This window comes from Anarhichas minor, unplaced genomic scaffold (genome assembly GCF_050575085.1).
Source record: "Anarhichas minor isolate MPS153535 unplaced genomic scaffold, ASM5057508v1 ptg000047l, whole genome shotgun sequence".
NCBI lineage: Eukaryota > Metazoa > Chordata > Actinopteri > Perciformes > Anarhichadidae > Anarhichas > Anarhichas minor.
The window spans coordinates 766074-780604 of NW_027466493.1; the positions used below are offsets into that span (position 1 = coordinate 766074).

Sequence of the window (14531 nt, forward strand, 5' to 3'; positions counted from 1 at the left end):
CAGACAGCATCAGCTCAAGGCTCCTCAGGTCCAGTGCAGACCAGCTGTGCAGGATAGTGGAGCACGTCTGTAACTTGAGCTTGAAGCTGGGGAGAGTACCACAGCTGTGGAAAACATCCTGCGTGGTACCGGTCCCAAAGACCCCGCGACCCAAGGACTTCAACAGCTTCAGCAACATCCCAACAACAACATCCCACCTGATGAAGACACTAAAGAGGCTGGTCCTTGTACATCTCTGCCCCCTAGTGAGCTCATCTTTAGACCCACTCCAGTTCGCTTACCAATCTGTCATCGGGGTGGATGACGCTGTCATCTACCTGCTACACAGATGCCTTTCTCACCTGGAAAAAGCTGGAAGCACTGTGAGAGTCATGTTTTTTGATTTCTCCAGTGCCTTAAACACCATCCAGCCGTTGCTTCTGAAGGACAAGCTGGAGCGGACCGGAGTGGACCACCACCTCACTGCAGGGATCTTGGACTACCTCACCAACCGTCCACAGTATGTGTGCGGATACGGGAGTGCGAGTCTGACCTGGTGGCCTGCAGCACGGGGGCCCCACAAGGAACCGTCCTAGCTCCATTCCTCTTCACCATCTACACCTCGGACTTCACACACACAACTCTCCTAACTGCCACCTGCAGATATTCTCCGACGACTCTGCAATCGTCGGCCTCATTTCTGCCGGTGATGACAGAGAATACAGGGAACTGAACCAGGACTTCATAGGATGGTGCCAGTGGAACCGCCTCCAGATCAACTCTGGTAAATCCAAAGAGCTGGTGGTGGACTTCACTCTCCTCCGGTACCAGTGAACATCCAGGGAACGGACATTGAGATTGTGAGATCTTAAGTACCTGGGTGTACCTGATCACACACACGCACTCTACAAAAAGGGTTAGAGCAGACTATCTGCTGAGGAGACTCAGGTCTTTTGGAGTGCAGGGAGCTCTCCTGAGGACCTTCTTCTTCTGTGGTGGCATCAGCCATCTTCTATGGAGTGGTCTGCTGGGGCAGCGGACAGGAACAGACTCAACAAACTCATCAAGAAGGCAGCAGTGTGCTGTGTGTCCACTGGATACGGTGGAGGTGGAGGGAGACAGGAGGATGATGGCTAAGCTATCATCCCTGATGAACAACACCTCCCACCCCATGCAGGACGCCCTGGCAGCTCTGTGCAGCTCCTTCAGCCACCGGCTGATTCACCCCCGGTGTGTGAAGGAGAGGTACTGCAGGTCCTTCCTACATATACATATATACATACATACATACATACATATATATAATATGTACGTATATACGGTGTGTGAAGGAAGGACCTGCGGTACCTTTCTTCACACTCCTTATTTATGACTTGCTGCTCTTGTTCTTGGCTCTGTACCTTGTTGGACCGTCCCACTGAGGGACTCATAAAGGATGATCTGATCTGATCTTAACTGATCATTTAGTTTTGTCAATAAAGTTTATTTCATTTGGAAAGAAGAAAAACAAACATGTCTGAGGAGTTAATGAATATTAATATCAGATCTTTATGACGTGTGTCCTCTGGAAGAGACCAGAGCTTTCAGCAGCAGCTCATGGTCTTCCTCCGTTCAAAGCCTCAGGAACAAGTCAATGCTCGTGTTCAATTACTCTTTATTATATGTATTTATGTATTCATAACAACATGTGAAAGGTTTAAAAACATAATAAAGATATTTACATTCTGAACCTGAGACCCAAACACATAATATTCATAAATAGATCAAAGAGAACCCGACACAACCACACACACACAGACACACACACACACACACACACACAAAGTAGAACCGAATAGCTGATGGATCACGATGACGTCATCGATAAGAGTCCAGTCCGGTGGTCCTCACACAGGTTTGGTGGTGCTGTTGTAAACCAGCGTGTCCTGCTCCGACAGCGCCACGTGGGCGGGGCCTGTGGCCACCGGCCTATGGGAGCGATCCTTCCTGGACTTCAGGAAGCAGTAGGTCAGGACGGCCAACAGAGCCAAGATGGCCACCGACAGACACACGGCCAGGGCGATGTTTCCTAAGGAGGGAGCACACGGATACTCTGTGTACTAGTACACCAACGTATACACCAATACTACAACGTGACTCTCACTGTGTACTAATACACCAAATACAATACTACATGGATACTCTCACTGTGTACTAATACACCAACTCATACACCAGTACTACAATGTGACTATCACTGTGTACTAATACACCAATACTACACGGATACTCTCACTGTGTACTAATACACCAATACTACAACGCGACTCTCACTGTGTACTAATACACCAACTCATACACCAATACTACAACGTGACTATCAATGTGTACTAATACACCAACGCAGCAGCTGGAAACAACTAACTGTCCGCCATGTTTGTAGTTTCAGACTGAAGTCAAAGTTCTCACCTGAGTCACTTTCGTCCTCCGACTCATGACGTTCAAACAACGCTCTGAAGAACACATCACGCTCTGTGGAGACACAAGGACACAGAGAGACAAGGAGACAGAGAGACAAGGACACAAGGAGACAATGAGACAAGGACACAAGGAGACAATGAGACAAGGAGACAGAGAGACAATGAGACAGAGAGACAAGGACACAAGGAGACAGAGACAAGGAGACAAGGACACAAGGAGACAATGAGACAGAGAGACAAGGAGACAATGAGACAGAGAGACAAGGACACAAGGAGACAGAGAGACAGAGACAAGGAGACAAGGACACAAGGACACAAGGAGACAGAGAGACAAGGAGACAAAGAGACAAGGACACAAGGAGACACAAGGAGACAAGGACACAAGGAGACAGAGAGACAGAGGAAGTAAGAGTGTCAAATAAACAGTAAGTTTTCTCAACTAAACTGCTCTGAATCAAAAAATACACAACATAGTACTTATGTTACATATTGGAAGTGAACCTTATGGTACTACATGGAAGTATATGGACAGTATTTATATATATATATACACACAGTATACATGTATGTATTTAGTACCAGTCACACCAGTCAGTCATATATACAGTGTATATATATATATATATATATATATATATATATATATATATATATATATACTTAGTACCTGTCACTCCTCTGCAGGTGTCGCTGCACTCGTCTTCCTTCTCAAAGTTGTTGTTGTTCCCGTCACATCCTCCGAAGGTGAAGCGGGAGCACTTCCTGTTCAGAGGGTCGTAGTACCAGCGGGTGAAGCTGGCCCGACACGGACCGGTGAGGGGGGACTCTGCACACCGGGCTGGGGGGGTTAGCATGTAGCCTGTTAGCATGTAGCCTGTTAGCAGCGAGAGCTAGTAGGTGCTCAGAGATAAAGACTCACCTTTCTTCTGGTTCACATCGATGCTCAGCAGACGGTTCAAGGTCTGGTTCACTGAGGAGGAAGATCACTGGATGTGTATCTTTGTGAGGAGATTGTGTGTGTGTGTGTGTGTGTGTGTAGGTGTGTGTATGTGTGTGTGTAGGTGTGTGTATGTGTGTGTGTAGGTGTGTGTATGTGTATGTGTGTGTTACATTTGCTGCAGTGATCCTCGTCTGACCCGTCGCTGCACTGCTTCACACCGTCACACTCCAGACTTCTGTCCAGACAACAGTCGCCACAGATCAGCTGATCAGGATGACAAGCAGCACCACACTCCTCTGAGGACACACACACACATAAACACACACATACACACATACAAACACACACACACACATATATACAAACACACAAACACACACATACACACACACACAAACAAACACAAACACATACACACATACACATACAAACACACACACACACACACACACACACACACACACACACACACACACACACAAACACACACACAGACACACACAAACACACACAGAAACAGACATGTTTAACATTTACATCCTCCTCGTGTGCAGAGCTGATATGAAGAGGTGCATTGTGGGACTGACCAGCTTTTGGCAGATTGATGCTCCTTTCTGAAGACGCTGTGATGAAAACAGATGAGTAGTATTTAAAGTAGTATTACAACTGCTGTGTGTACCATGTGTACTGCATGTACTGTGTGTACTGTGTGTACCTGTAACTCCTCTGCAGGCGGACAAACACTCGTCTTTGGACAGGAAGTTGTTGCTGTTGGATTTACAGCCTCCAAACAGAAAGTGGTCACAGACGCCCGTCACAGCGTCGTAATGCCAGCGAGGAAACAAAGCGCGACACGGACCAACCTTCACCGGAGACAGACAGAACGCTGAGAAGACAGAGGATGACTCTCAACGTTAACAAACAGAACGCCGAGGAGACAGAGGACGGGTCTCAACGTTAACAGACACGATTATATTATATTAAGTAAATAATACAAATCATGGATTCATCTTATTTTCTTGTTTGAGAAAGAAAAAGCTGGAAACAGAAAGAAAACCTGAACGGATTCATAATTATTATTGTAATAAAATATAATAATAAAAGATTAGTTTTCCTCAGATCGACTGCTACCGACATTTCTACGTATGATGAAATAAACCAATAACCCACAGCACAGGGTGTGTGTGTGTTTATTTACAGTGTGTCACATGTTGCGTAACAGTTTTAGGACCTGAAACTGGAGCAACAATCAGCTCCGACTAGCTGTTGTTGTCGGTGGTGTGTGTGTGTGTGTGTGTGTGTGTGTGTGTGTGTGTGTGTGTGTGTGTGTGTGTGTGTGTTTGTGGGTGGCAGGTATTCCAGTCGGACCAGTTTGCCAGTTGGAGTCAAGGTGTGGGCCGTTAGTGTGTACCTGAACACTCACAGGACTAAAGTATTGCTTTAATAACTGATCAGTAATCCGTCAATAAAGCAGTTTAACTGATCAATATATTAATAATCCGTCAATAAAACGGACCAAACAGAACAATAAACCAGTAAAAGACCAACAGCAGAACGGACTACATTTCCCATGAGCACTCACAGCTGGACCGCTGGGGCCCGAGGACGAGGACGCTGACGTTAGCAGGACGAGATCGCTGCTCGTTGGAGTCGGTGACGATCAGCTGGAGGATGTAAGAGCCAGGCTGCAGGTGAGAGAGTCTCACCTGGTCAGGTAGCCCTGTGTCCTGGAGAACCATTCAAACACAACTTTATTTAAACTTTGTCTGTAGAGACACTTTCAAACACAACTTTATTTAAACCTTACCTCCATGGTGACGTTGCCGTCTCCGCTCTGCAGGGTCCAGTGGTACTTGTCGATGTGGGCGTCGCCCAGTGCCAGGCTCTGGAGGCCCCCGAGAGTCACCGCCTCGCCGGGCTGAATGATGACATCACGGGGCGCTATGGCGATAGGCAGAAGTTCGTCACCTTGGAGACACATAGTGATGTCACAGAGCAAAATGTTAATAAAGAGAAAGAGTGATCTTCTACAGGAAGTTCATCATCTACACCAGCGGTCACTAATAGGGTCGACCCTGGACCTCCAACCGATAGATGAATGACAATTATTACATTTTGACAGAGCGCTTCTATTTTAACCTGCTCAGCTTTTCCAGTCTTTACGGTACTCGTTCAGCGGTGCAGGAAACACACCAACCAATCACATGCGTTGTAAATCACATCACATGATGCTGGTCAGCCAATCAGATGTGTGTATTCTGATAAACATCCCGACTCGAGTGAGATTTACACAGACGGGAGAGAGACGAGGAAAGAGAACGAAGAGTCAGAGAAGTCATTTCATGTAACCAGAGAGACCAGAGACCCTCTAAGCACCAGAGAGACCAGAGACCCTCTGGAGGACCAGAGAGACCCTCTAAACACCAGAGAGACCAGAGACCCTCTAGGGGACCAGAGAGATCAGAGACCCTAGAGGACCAGAGAGACCAGAGACCCTCTAAGCACCAGAGAGACCAGAGACCCTCTAGGGGATCAGAGAGACCAGAGACTCATAGAGAGACCAGAGAGACCAGAGACCCTCTAAGCACCAGAGAGACCAGAGGGGACCAGCGATATCAGAGACGAGAAAATATCATATTTATCAAAACTGTCACCACAGAGCTCCGGGATGAACAGGGACAATGTGAGCTAACGAAGCATCTCACTGTGCTAAACCTCCAGCTACAGGGACGGGTGATCACATACACGTATGATCACAGACATGTATGATCACAGACGTGTGACCAGAGACATGTATGATCACAGACATGTGTGACCACAGACGTGTGACCACAGACATGTATGATCACAGACGTGTGTGACCACAGACGTGTGACCAGAGACATGTATGATCACAGACGTGTGTGACCACAGACGTGTGTGATCACAGACGTGTGACCACAGACGTGTGTGATCACAGACGTGTGTGATCACAGACGTGTATGATCACAGACAAAGCACAAATCTTTTGAGCAAACGTAACCACTCAAATATATACATATATTATATAATATACTGTATATATAATAATGATCATCTTGTATTGATCCCGTTATTAATATATTGTTGATATATTGATTGATATATTGATTAATATATTGATTGATGTATTGATTGATACTGATCCCATGACACCACGTGATTGATGTATTGATCCAGCTGTGGACTCACCTGAGCCCTGCGGTCCCCTCAGGTACATCTGGAACACGGACTCTCTGATGTAGCTCAGGTAACCCTCCTGGTTCACGAACCTGCACACAAATCGGTTTCTGTGGATGCAGTCGAACAGGACGCACACGCGGTGCTCTGCCGCTTCCGCTCCGGTGCCGCGCGGCTCCAGCAGCGCCAGGTTGCAGCGCAGGGACCCGCAGCACGCGCTCCTGCAGGCTTCCACCGAGTGCACATGCGCAGTGGACAGCAGAGCCGCTCCCTCCTTCACCGCGTCCTCCGCGTCCAGCACGAAGTCCTCCTGCCCGGCGCGGAACGTTCCGCTGCAGTCCGCGTCCTCCTCCGCTCCGGTGAGGAGCAGGAGGGGGAGCAGGAGCAGGAGGAGGAGGGAGGAGGACGACGGAGGCATTTTGTGAATATAGCGAGAAGAACCCGGGTCTGAAGAGGGTCACAGGAGAAGAGTGAGTCCTCAGGTGTCTCTGCTCAGGTGTGTCTGCTCACAAACAGGAAGAGACTCCGGACACGCCCCTCACAGGACCGTGTCACTGACGTCACTCAGGTGTGGCAACACCTGAAGGAGAAACAGTGATTATGTTTAATAATGATCTGTTTAATAAAAACCTTTTGATGATGTTTTTGTCAAATCGCTTTTATGAAATATGTCTTCTTCTTCTTCTTCTTCTTCTTCTTCTTCTTCTTCTTCTTCTTCTCCTTCTTCTTCTTATTGTTATTGAAATAGCAAAAGAAGAAAACAGAAGATAAAATGGGAAATAAAAGTTACTTTTTATTTAATCTCATTATTTATTCATGAGAAGGTGTACAAAATACACAAGTGTGTATTAGTGTGTCTGTGTGTGTGTTAACTGTGTGTGTGTGTGTGTGTGTGTGTGTATGTGTATGTGAGTTAGTGTGTGTCTTTGAATCTTTAAATAGGTGTCGAGTCATCAAAATATAATAAAAATTTAATAATAATTATGATAATTATATCACGTTTGTAATAAATATCAGGTTGTGAATATAAAAGTATAATTATATATATATATATATATATATATATATATATATATTAGTGCTGGGCAACGATTAAAATATTTAATCGTGATTAATCTCATTGTTATGGCAAAGTTCAATAATGAATTCAAAAGTAGTGTATTGCGCACTTTTATTTTAAAAGTACTGCTATATGAACAAAAGGGCAATAACATTTGGTTTAAACACTTTAAACACATCAGGTTCTTGTTAGCAGCAGTATTCTCTTTACACAGCAGCAGTTATAACACAGTTATAATGATTCTGATCATAGATATTCAGCCGGTGTTCATAACTTTATCTTCATGTGTGTAAGAGATGCAATTTAAATATACACCTTGAAAACTGCAAACCTATCTACGTCATGTTTTTATGTTTGTTAAATTCTCAGTAGTGATACTAAATGATGCTTATTACACATATTACAAACAAAACACTTTAAAAACTCTAAAACAATAATTTAAATGAATCATTTATTTTTTGCTTTCTTTGGTATTTTGGTCAGACACATATGCAACGCTGATTACCGTAATATGTGTGGTATTTGTTATGAATGTACGTTGGTACATAGAGGGTGATAAGAAGCTGTACATGGAGGGACTTAGGACCCAGGGGAATGTAGGTGAAGGAAACAGGAAGAGACGGTGTTCACCGCTCGCTGACCTCAGGATAGACTGTGATGCGTTAACTGACCTCAGGACAGACTGATGCTTTCAATGACCTCAGGACAGTCTGACGGTGTGTTCACTAACCTCAGGATAGTCTGACGGTTTGTTCACTGACCTCAGGATAGACTTTGATGCGTTCACTGACCTCAGGACAGTCTGACGGTGCGTTCACTGACCTCAGGATAGACTGTGATGCGTTCACTGACCTCAGGACAGTCTGACGGTGCGTTCACTGACCTCAGGATAGACTGTGATGCGTTCACTGACCTCAGAACAGTGTGACGGAGTGTTCACGAATCTCAGGATAGACTGTGATGCGTTCACTGACCTCAGGACAGTCTGACGGTGCATTCACTGACCTCAGGATAGATTGCGATGCATTCATTGACCTCAGGACAGTCTGACGGTGCGTTCACTGACCTCAGGATAGACTGCGATGCGTTCACTGACTTCAGGACAGTCTGACGGTGCGTTCACTGACCTCAGGATAGACTGTGATGCGTTCACTGACCTCAGGACAGACTGACGGTGCATTCACTGACCTCAGGATAGACTGCGATGCGTTCACTGACCTCAGGACAGTCTGACGGTGCATTCACTGACCTCAGGATAGATTGCGATACATTCACTGACCTCAGGACAGACTAATGCGTTCACTGACCTCAGGACAGTGTGACGTGTGTTCACTGACCTTAGGACAGACTGTGGTGCGTTCACTGACCTCAGGACAGTGTGACGGAGTTTTCACTAATCTCAGGATAGACTGTGATGTGTTCATTGACCTCAGGACAGACTGTGACGCGTTCACTGACCTCAGGACAGTGTGACGGTGTGTTCACTGACCTCAGGACAGTCTGTTATGCGTTCACTAACCTCAGGACAGTATGTGATGCATTGACTGACCACAAGACAGTCTGACGGTGCGTTCATTGACCTCAAGATAGACTGTGATGCGTTCACTGACCTCAGGACAGTCTGACGGTGCGTTCACTGACGTCAGGACAGACTGTGATGCGTTCACTGACCTCAGGACAGACTGACGGTGCGTTCACTGAATCTCAGGACAGTTTGTGATGCGTTCACTGACCTCAGGACAGACTGACGGTGCGTTCCCTGACTCTAGGATAGACTGTGATGCGTTCACTGAATCTCAGGACAGTTTGTGATGCGTTCACTGACCTCAGGACAGACTGACGGTGAGTTCACTGACCTCAGGATAGACTGTGATGCGTTCACTGAATCTCAGGACAGTTTGTGTTGCGTCCACTGACCTCAGGACAGTCTGACGGTGCGTCCACTGACCTCAGGATAGACTTGATGCGTTCACTGACCTCAGGACAGTCTGACGGTGCGTTCACTGACTCTAGGATAGACTGTGATGCGTTCACTGACCTCAGGACAGTCTGACGGTGCGTTCACTGACCTCAAGATAGACTGTGATGCGTTTACTGACCACAGGACAGTCTGACGGTGCGTTCATTGACCACAGGATAGACTTGATGCGTTCACTGACCTCAGGACAGTCTGACGGTGCGTTCACTGACCCTAGGATAGACTGTGATGCGTCCACTGACCTCAAGACAGTCTGACGATGCGTTCATTGACCACAGGATAGACTGTGATGCGTTCACTGACCTCAGGACAGTCTGACGGTGCATTCATTGACCACAGGATAGACTTGATGCGTTCACTGACCTCAGGACGGGAGAAGTTCTGAGTATTTTATTTGTTTCCTTTAGAGAAGCTGAGACTCTTGAAGGAGACGACGGATCATCTGAGTCAAGAGCTGGAGGACAAGAAGAGACTACTGCAGGTACACTGATACTGCTAGTACTAATACTACTGATACTAGACAATACTACTACTGATACTACTAGTACTACTGATACAAGTACTACTGATACTACCTAGCCTCGGTGATGTATAGGTGATTATGTAGCGGTACACAGAATGATGTCACAGAACGATGTCACACACTCAATCTGGTGCTACTCAGAGATTCTTCTTCTCTTCCTGTGACTCTGCGTCAGACACGGCTCATGGAGCAACACTGACACCTAGTGGTGATTTACTGGATCTACTGCCTAAAGATGTAGCTGGTGATACATAACACTACACCTCATTTATTGTGCGACATGTACAGGTGAGGTTCAGGTGTACAGTTACACTGGTGTTCACAAAATAACTTATACTACAACATCCAGGTGTGATTAAAACTGACCAGGTGCATCAGGTGATGTCAAACCCGTCGATGTCTGTGCAGATCAGGGACTCTGCTGGACCTCCTGCTGCCTCCTTCCTCCAGATATATGACGAGTCACAGTCTGCTGCTGCACAGCCTGCTGGGTAATAAACGCACAGCTGATTACCTGTTGAAGGAAATTAAGGAAATGACCTGTTGTTCAGAAACTGGTCTCACAAAGATCTGCTGGTGGAGTCCTGCCCCCCCGCCAAAGTCTCCCAGAATCCAGGGTCTAAAACCAGAGACAAGCTGAGTCCCATACGGGAGACCAGTGTGGAACTCTGGACTCTGGACTCTGTAGTCCACTGCAGGAGGACCAGGAGGAGATGGAGGACCAGAATGAGATGGAGGTTCAGGAGGACCAGGTCCCATCACCTGGTAAGTAGTCCTCCGCCCCCCTCAGACGTCTCTGTGGTTCATCACATGATGACGCTCTGTTTCCTGTTTCACTTCCAGCTGTGGATCCATGACCCAGATGTGCGGCGGCGGCTGCTGGACCTCTGTGATGTCACTTCCTCTCCAGACTTGCGTTCAGAGTCACTTGTCTGCAGCTAGGTAGCACCTGAGCTCCAGTTAGAGACCGGTTTGGATCTGGTTCTGTTCTGGTTTCATCCAGTGTGTGTTGTGTGTGTTGTGTCCACCAGGGGGCGACGTTATAAAGCTTCACTCCTGCAGGCCGCTGCATGCAGGCTGCAGCCTCACATCGTCACCTGTTCTCACAGGTAGGTCACCACACCTGGAGTGAGAGAGAACTAAAGATGAACACACCGTTGAATAAAACGAGTGTTGTGATTCTTGTGGTTCCCTCAGAGGTTTCCTGATTCCTGACTGGGTGTTCCCGGTGGACATGGACCTCCAGCGGGACATCACGTCGGTCCAGCAGGTCCCATCAGCTCAGACCTACATCAGTCTTGGTCTCCTGGAGCCAACCTTCCCCCCACAGCTGGTATCACTGCAACACATCCATCCACTGTGTTTGGCCTCCTTCACTGGGATTGGTGGTTACTGACTCCTCCCCTTATCTCTACCTTTCAGGTGGACCTGGTGGGACTGGCCGAAACCGTCCACCTCCTGCTGACCAACAGCAAGATGGTCACAATAAAAGAAGGTGGTGTCTGGAGAGCAGAGCAGTTCAGTGGAGACGAACCCTGGTACTGACAGTTAGGCCTGGATTATTATGAGTTAAACCCGGTTCGTTTCACGAGTTAAACCCGGTTCGTTTCACGAGTTGAACCCGGTTCGTTTCACGAGATGACCCCGGTTCGTTTCACGAGATGAACCCGGGTCGTTTCACGAGTTGAACCCGGTTCGTTTCACGAGATGAACCCGGTTCGTTTCACGAGTTGAACCCGGTTCGTTTCACGAGTTGAACCCGGTTCGTTTCACGAGATGAACCCGGTTCGTTTCACGAGTTGAACCCGGTTCGTTTCACGAGATGAACCCGGTTCGTTTCACGAGTTGAACCCGGTTCGTTTCACGAGTTGAACCCCGTTCGTTTCACGAGATGGACCCGGTTCATTCTGTAGAAAGATCGTAGAAAAGTATGAAAGCATAAAGTATAGCTATTATAACCTGTAACCCTTTTGATTTCAAAGTATAACCAGCACAACATATAGCTTGTTTACACTTTTTATAACCATCATAATGTGAATTGTTTTATTTTATGATAGCTGTGATTTAACATATAAACTGTTTAGAGTTAGACACTTTGTTTAAAATAGTCACTTGAGCCTTACAGTGCTTCTGGTTCTAGCAGGATCAAACCAGTTACATTCTGTGTCAGCTCTAGAGAGAGGAGGACTCATGTGTGAGTGACACATGAAATGAAGGAGGTGCCAGCCTTAGAGCAGCATAGAAAGCAGCAGAAAAACTGTGAGATTGGGGCTTCTCCCCACCCCAACTAGAGAATGGGATAGACTTCTTACCCCCTCAGAGATGGCCAAAATAAGACCCCTTTTCTGTCTTACCCACTTAGAGGAGGACAGAAGACCCTTTTGCTATCAGAGGATAGCATAAAAAGGAAAGATAGACCCCCCATAAAAGTAGGAATGTCAGAGAGCTGACTGGAGAATACCTCATTACAAAATCAGTGAAGGCTGACAGAGAGGAATGCTAGAATTAGTTCTTGTAGCCACTGTAACTGTTTCATTGAATTGAAATTGTTGTATGTGAATCTTGTGTGAAAACCAGAAATAAAAACACAGCCTTACATTTAGTAAGAGACTGAAACCAAAACAGTACTCTGGTCCTTTAGAACAATGTACCCCTCTTCCCCTGTCCGTTAACGGTGCGATAAGATGTGATGACTGAAACATGCAGAGGAGCTTCAGGTGAGTTCTCTGGGTGAAGACTTGGCAGTGTTAGTCATAAATGGTGAGAATGTTCACAATAGGCAATAGTAAAGTACAGACGATGTACATAACTATTACATACAGGGTGTTAGGGTTACATCCCATTGAGAGCGCCTAGGGCATTAGCCCTAAAAGACTTTCAAGAAGACAATTAATTCCGAAATCCTAACTATTTAGCTACGGGGTGAGATAAAAGGCCGAAGGTATTGTTCTGAGACCTCAAGGAGGAACGCATATCCTCAGCAGGTGGGACAGCCGACGGAGTGACCACCGTGTTAGGTGCGAACTACTTCCCCGCCTAGAAACGGGGCAGGAGCCGCTCACGCTACAGTTTCACGAGTTGAACCCGGTTCGTTTCACGAGATCACCCCGGTTCGTTTCACGAGAGGAACCCGGTTCGTTTCACGAGAGGAACCCGGTTCGTTTCACGAGATGGACCCGGTTCGTTTCACGAGTTGAACCGGGTTCGGTTCACGAGATGAACCCGGTTCGTTTCACGAGTTCAACCCGGTTCGTTTCACGAGATGAACCCGGTTCGTTTCACGAGTTGACCCCGGTTCATTTCACGAGATGGACCCGGTTCGTTTCACGAGATGAACCCGGTTCGTTTCACTAGTTGAAACCGGTTCGTTTCACGAGTTGAACCCGGTTCGTTTCACGAGATGAACCCGGTTCGTTTCACGAGTTGAACCCGGTTCTATTCACGAGATGAACCCGGTTCGTTTCACGAGATGGACCCGGTTCGTTTCACGAGATGAACCCGGTTCGTTTCACGAGATGGACCCGGTTCGTTTCACGAGATGAACCCGGTTCGTTTCACGAGTTGACACCGGTTCGTTTCACGAGTTGACCCCGGTTCGTTTCACGAGATGAACCCGGGTCGTTTCACGAGTTGAACCCGGGTCGTTTCACTAGTTGAACCCGGTTCGTTTCACGAGATGAACCCGGTTCGTTTCACGAGTTGACCCCGGTTCGTTTCACGAGTTGACCCCGGTTCGTTTCACGAGATGAACCCGGGTCGTTTCACTAGTTGAACCCGGTTCGTTTCACGAGATGAACCCGGTTCGTTTCACGAGTTGACCCCGGTTCGTTTCACGAGATGAACCCGGGTCGTTTCACGAGTTGAACCCGGGTCGTTTCACTAGTTGAACCCGGTTCGTTTCACGAGATGAACCCGGTTCGTTTCACGAGTTGACCCCGGTTCGTTTCACGAGATGAACCTGGTTTATTTTAACCGAGCCTGTCCTGGAAAACATGTCGCTGCAGAGAGACAGACAGGCTGAAGACGACCTGAGTAACTTTCCACCAATCACTGAACACTAAGAGTTACTAATTGTAACACATTGTAAAGTGATTCTGCTGAATGAACGTTTATCAGATGTAATGTTCTAATAGATCCTCCTTTTGGTTCTTCCAGAACTTTATTATTTTTTCAAAAATTATTGTTTATCAATATAAACATCGACTCAAACTGAACTACAGTCGTGTCAATAAAGTTTATTTGAAGCAACAAAAACTAAACTCCTCCTTCATACCTGAGACAAGGTGAGACAGGGAGGTGGGGGAGGGGGGAGAGAGAGAGAGAAACAGAGAGACAGAGAGAGAGAGAGAGAGGAGAGACAGAGAGAGCGAGAGAGAGAGAGAGAGACACACAGA

The 14531-nt window shown here is 46.9% G+C and overlaps 1 protein-coding gene across 1 annotated transcript; it reads right to left on the reverse strand.

The window, feature by feature from the left end:
* Positions 1 to 1769: 1769 nt before the first annotated feature.
* Positions 1770 to 6994, reverse strand: LOC142971601 (kunitz-type protease inhibitor 1-like). Its single transcript, XM_076112180.1, has 10 exons — positions 6589 to 6994; positions 5186 to 5346; positions 4961 to 5105; positions 4094 to 4264; positions 3966 to 4001; positions 3549 to 3674; positions 3358 to 3408; positions 3106 to 3276; positions 2428 to 2490; positions 1770 to 2047 (listed from the first exon to the last, which is right to left on the reverse strand). Exons 1-10 carry the CDS (start codon positions 6992 to 6994, stop codon positions 1866 to 1868), a joined length of 1512 nt encoding a protein of 503 aa, XP_075968295.1. The 3' UTR covers positions 1770 to 1865.
* Positions 6995 to 14531: the final 7537 nt, after the last annotated feature.

What these genes read in the sequence shown, in the direction of transcription:
- LOC142971601 (XM_076112180.1), bottom strand. Translation starts at nt 6,994, where the DNA reads ATGCCTCCGTCGTCCTCCTCCCTCCTCCTCCTGCTCCTGCTCCCCCTC. An exon ending in CGGGCCCCAGCGGTCCAGCT is followed by an intron (nt 4,265 to 4,960) that starts GTGAGTGCTCAT and finishes CTGTCTTCTCAG; the next exon opens with CGTTCTGTCTGTCTCCGGTG. An exon ending in CATCAATCTGCCAAAAGCTG is followed by an intron (nt 3,675 to 3,965) that starts GTCAGTCCCACA and finishes GTGTGTCCTCAG; the next exon opens with AGGAGTGTGGTGCTGCTTGT.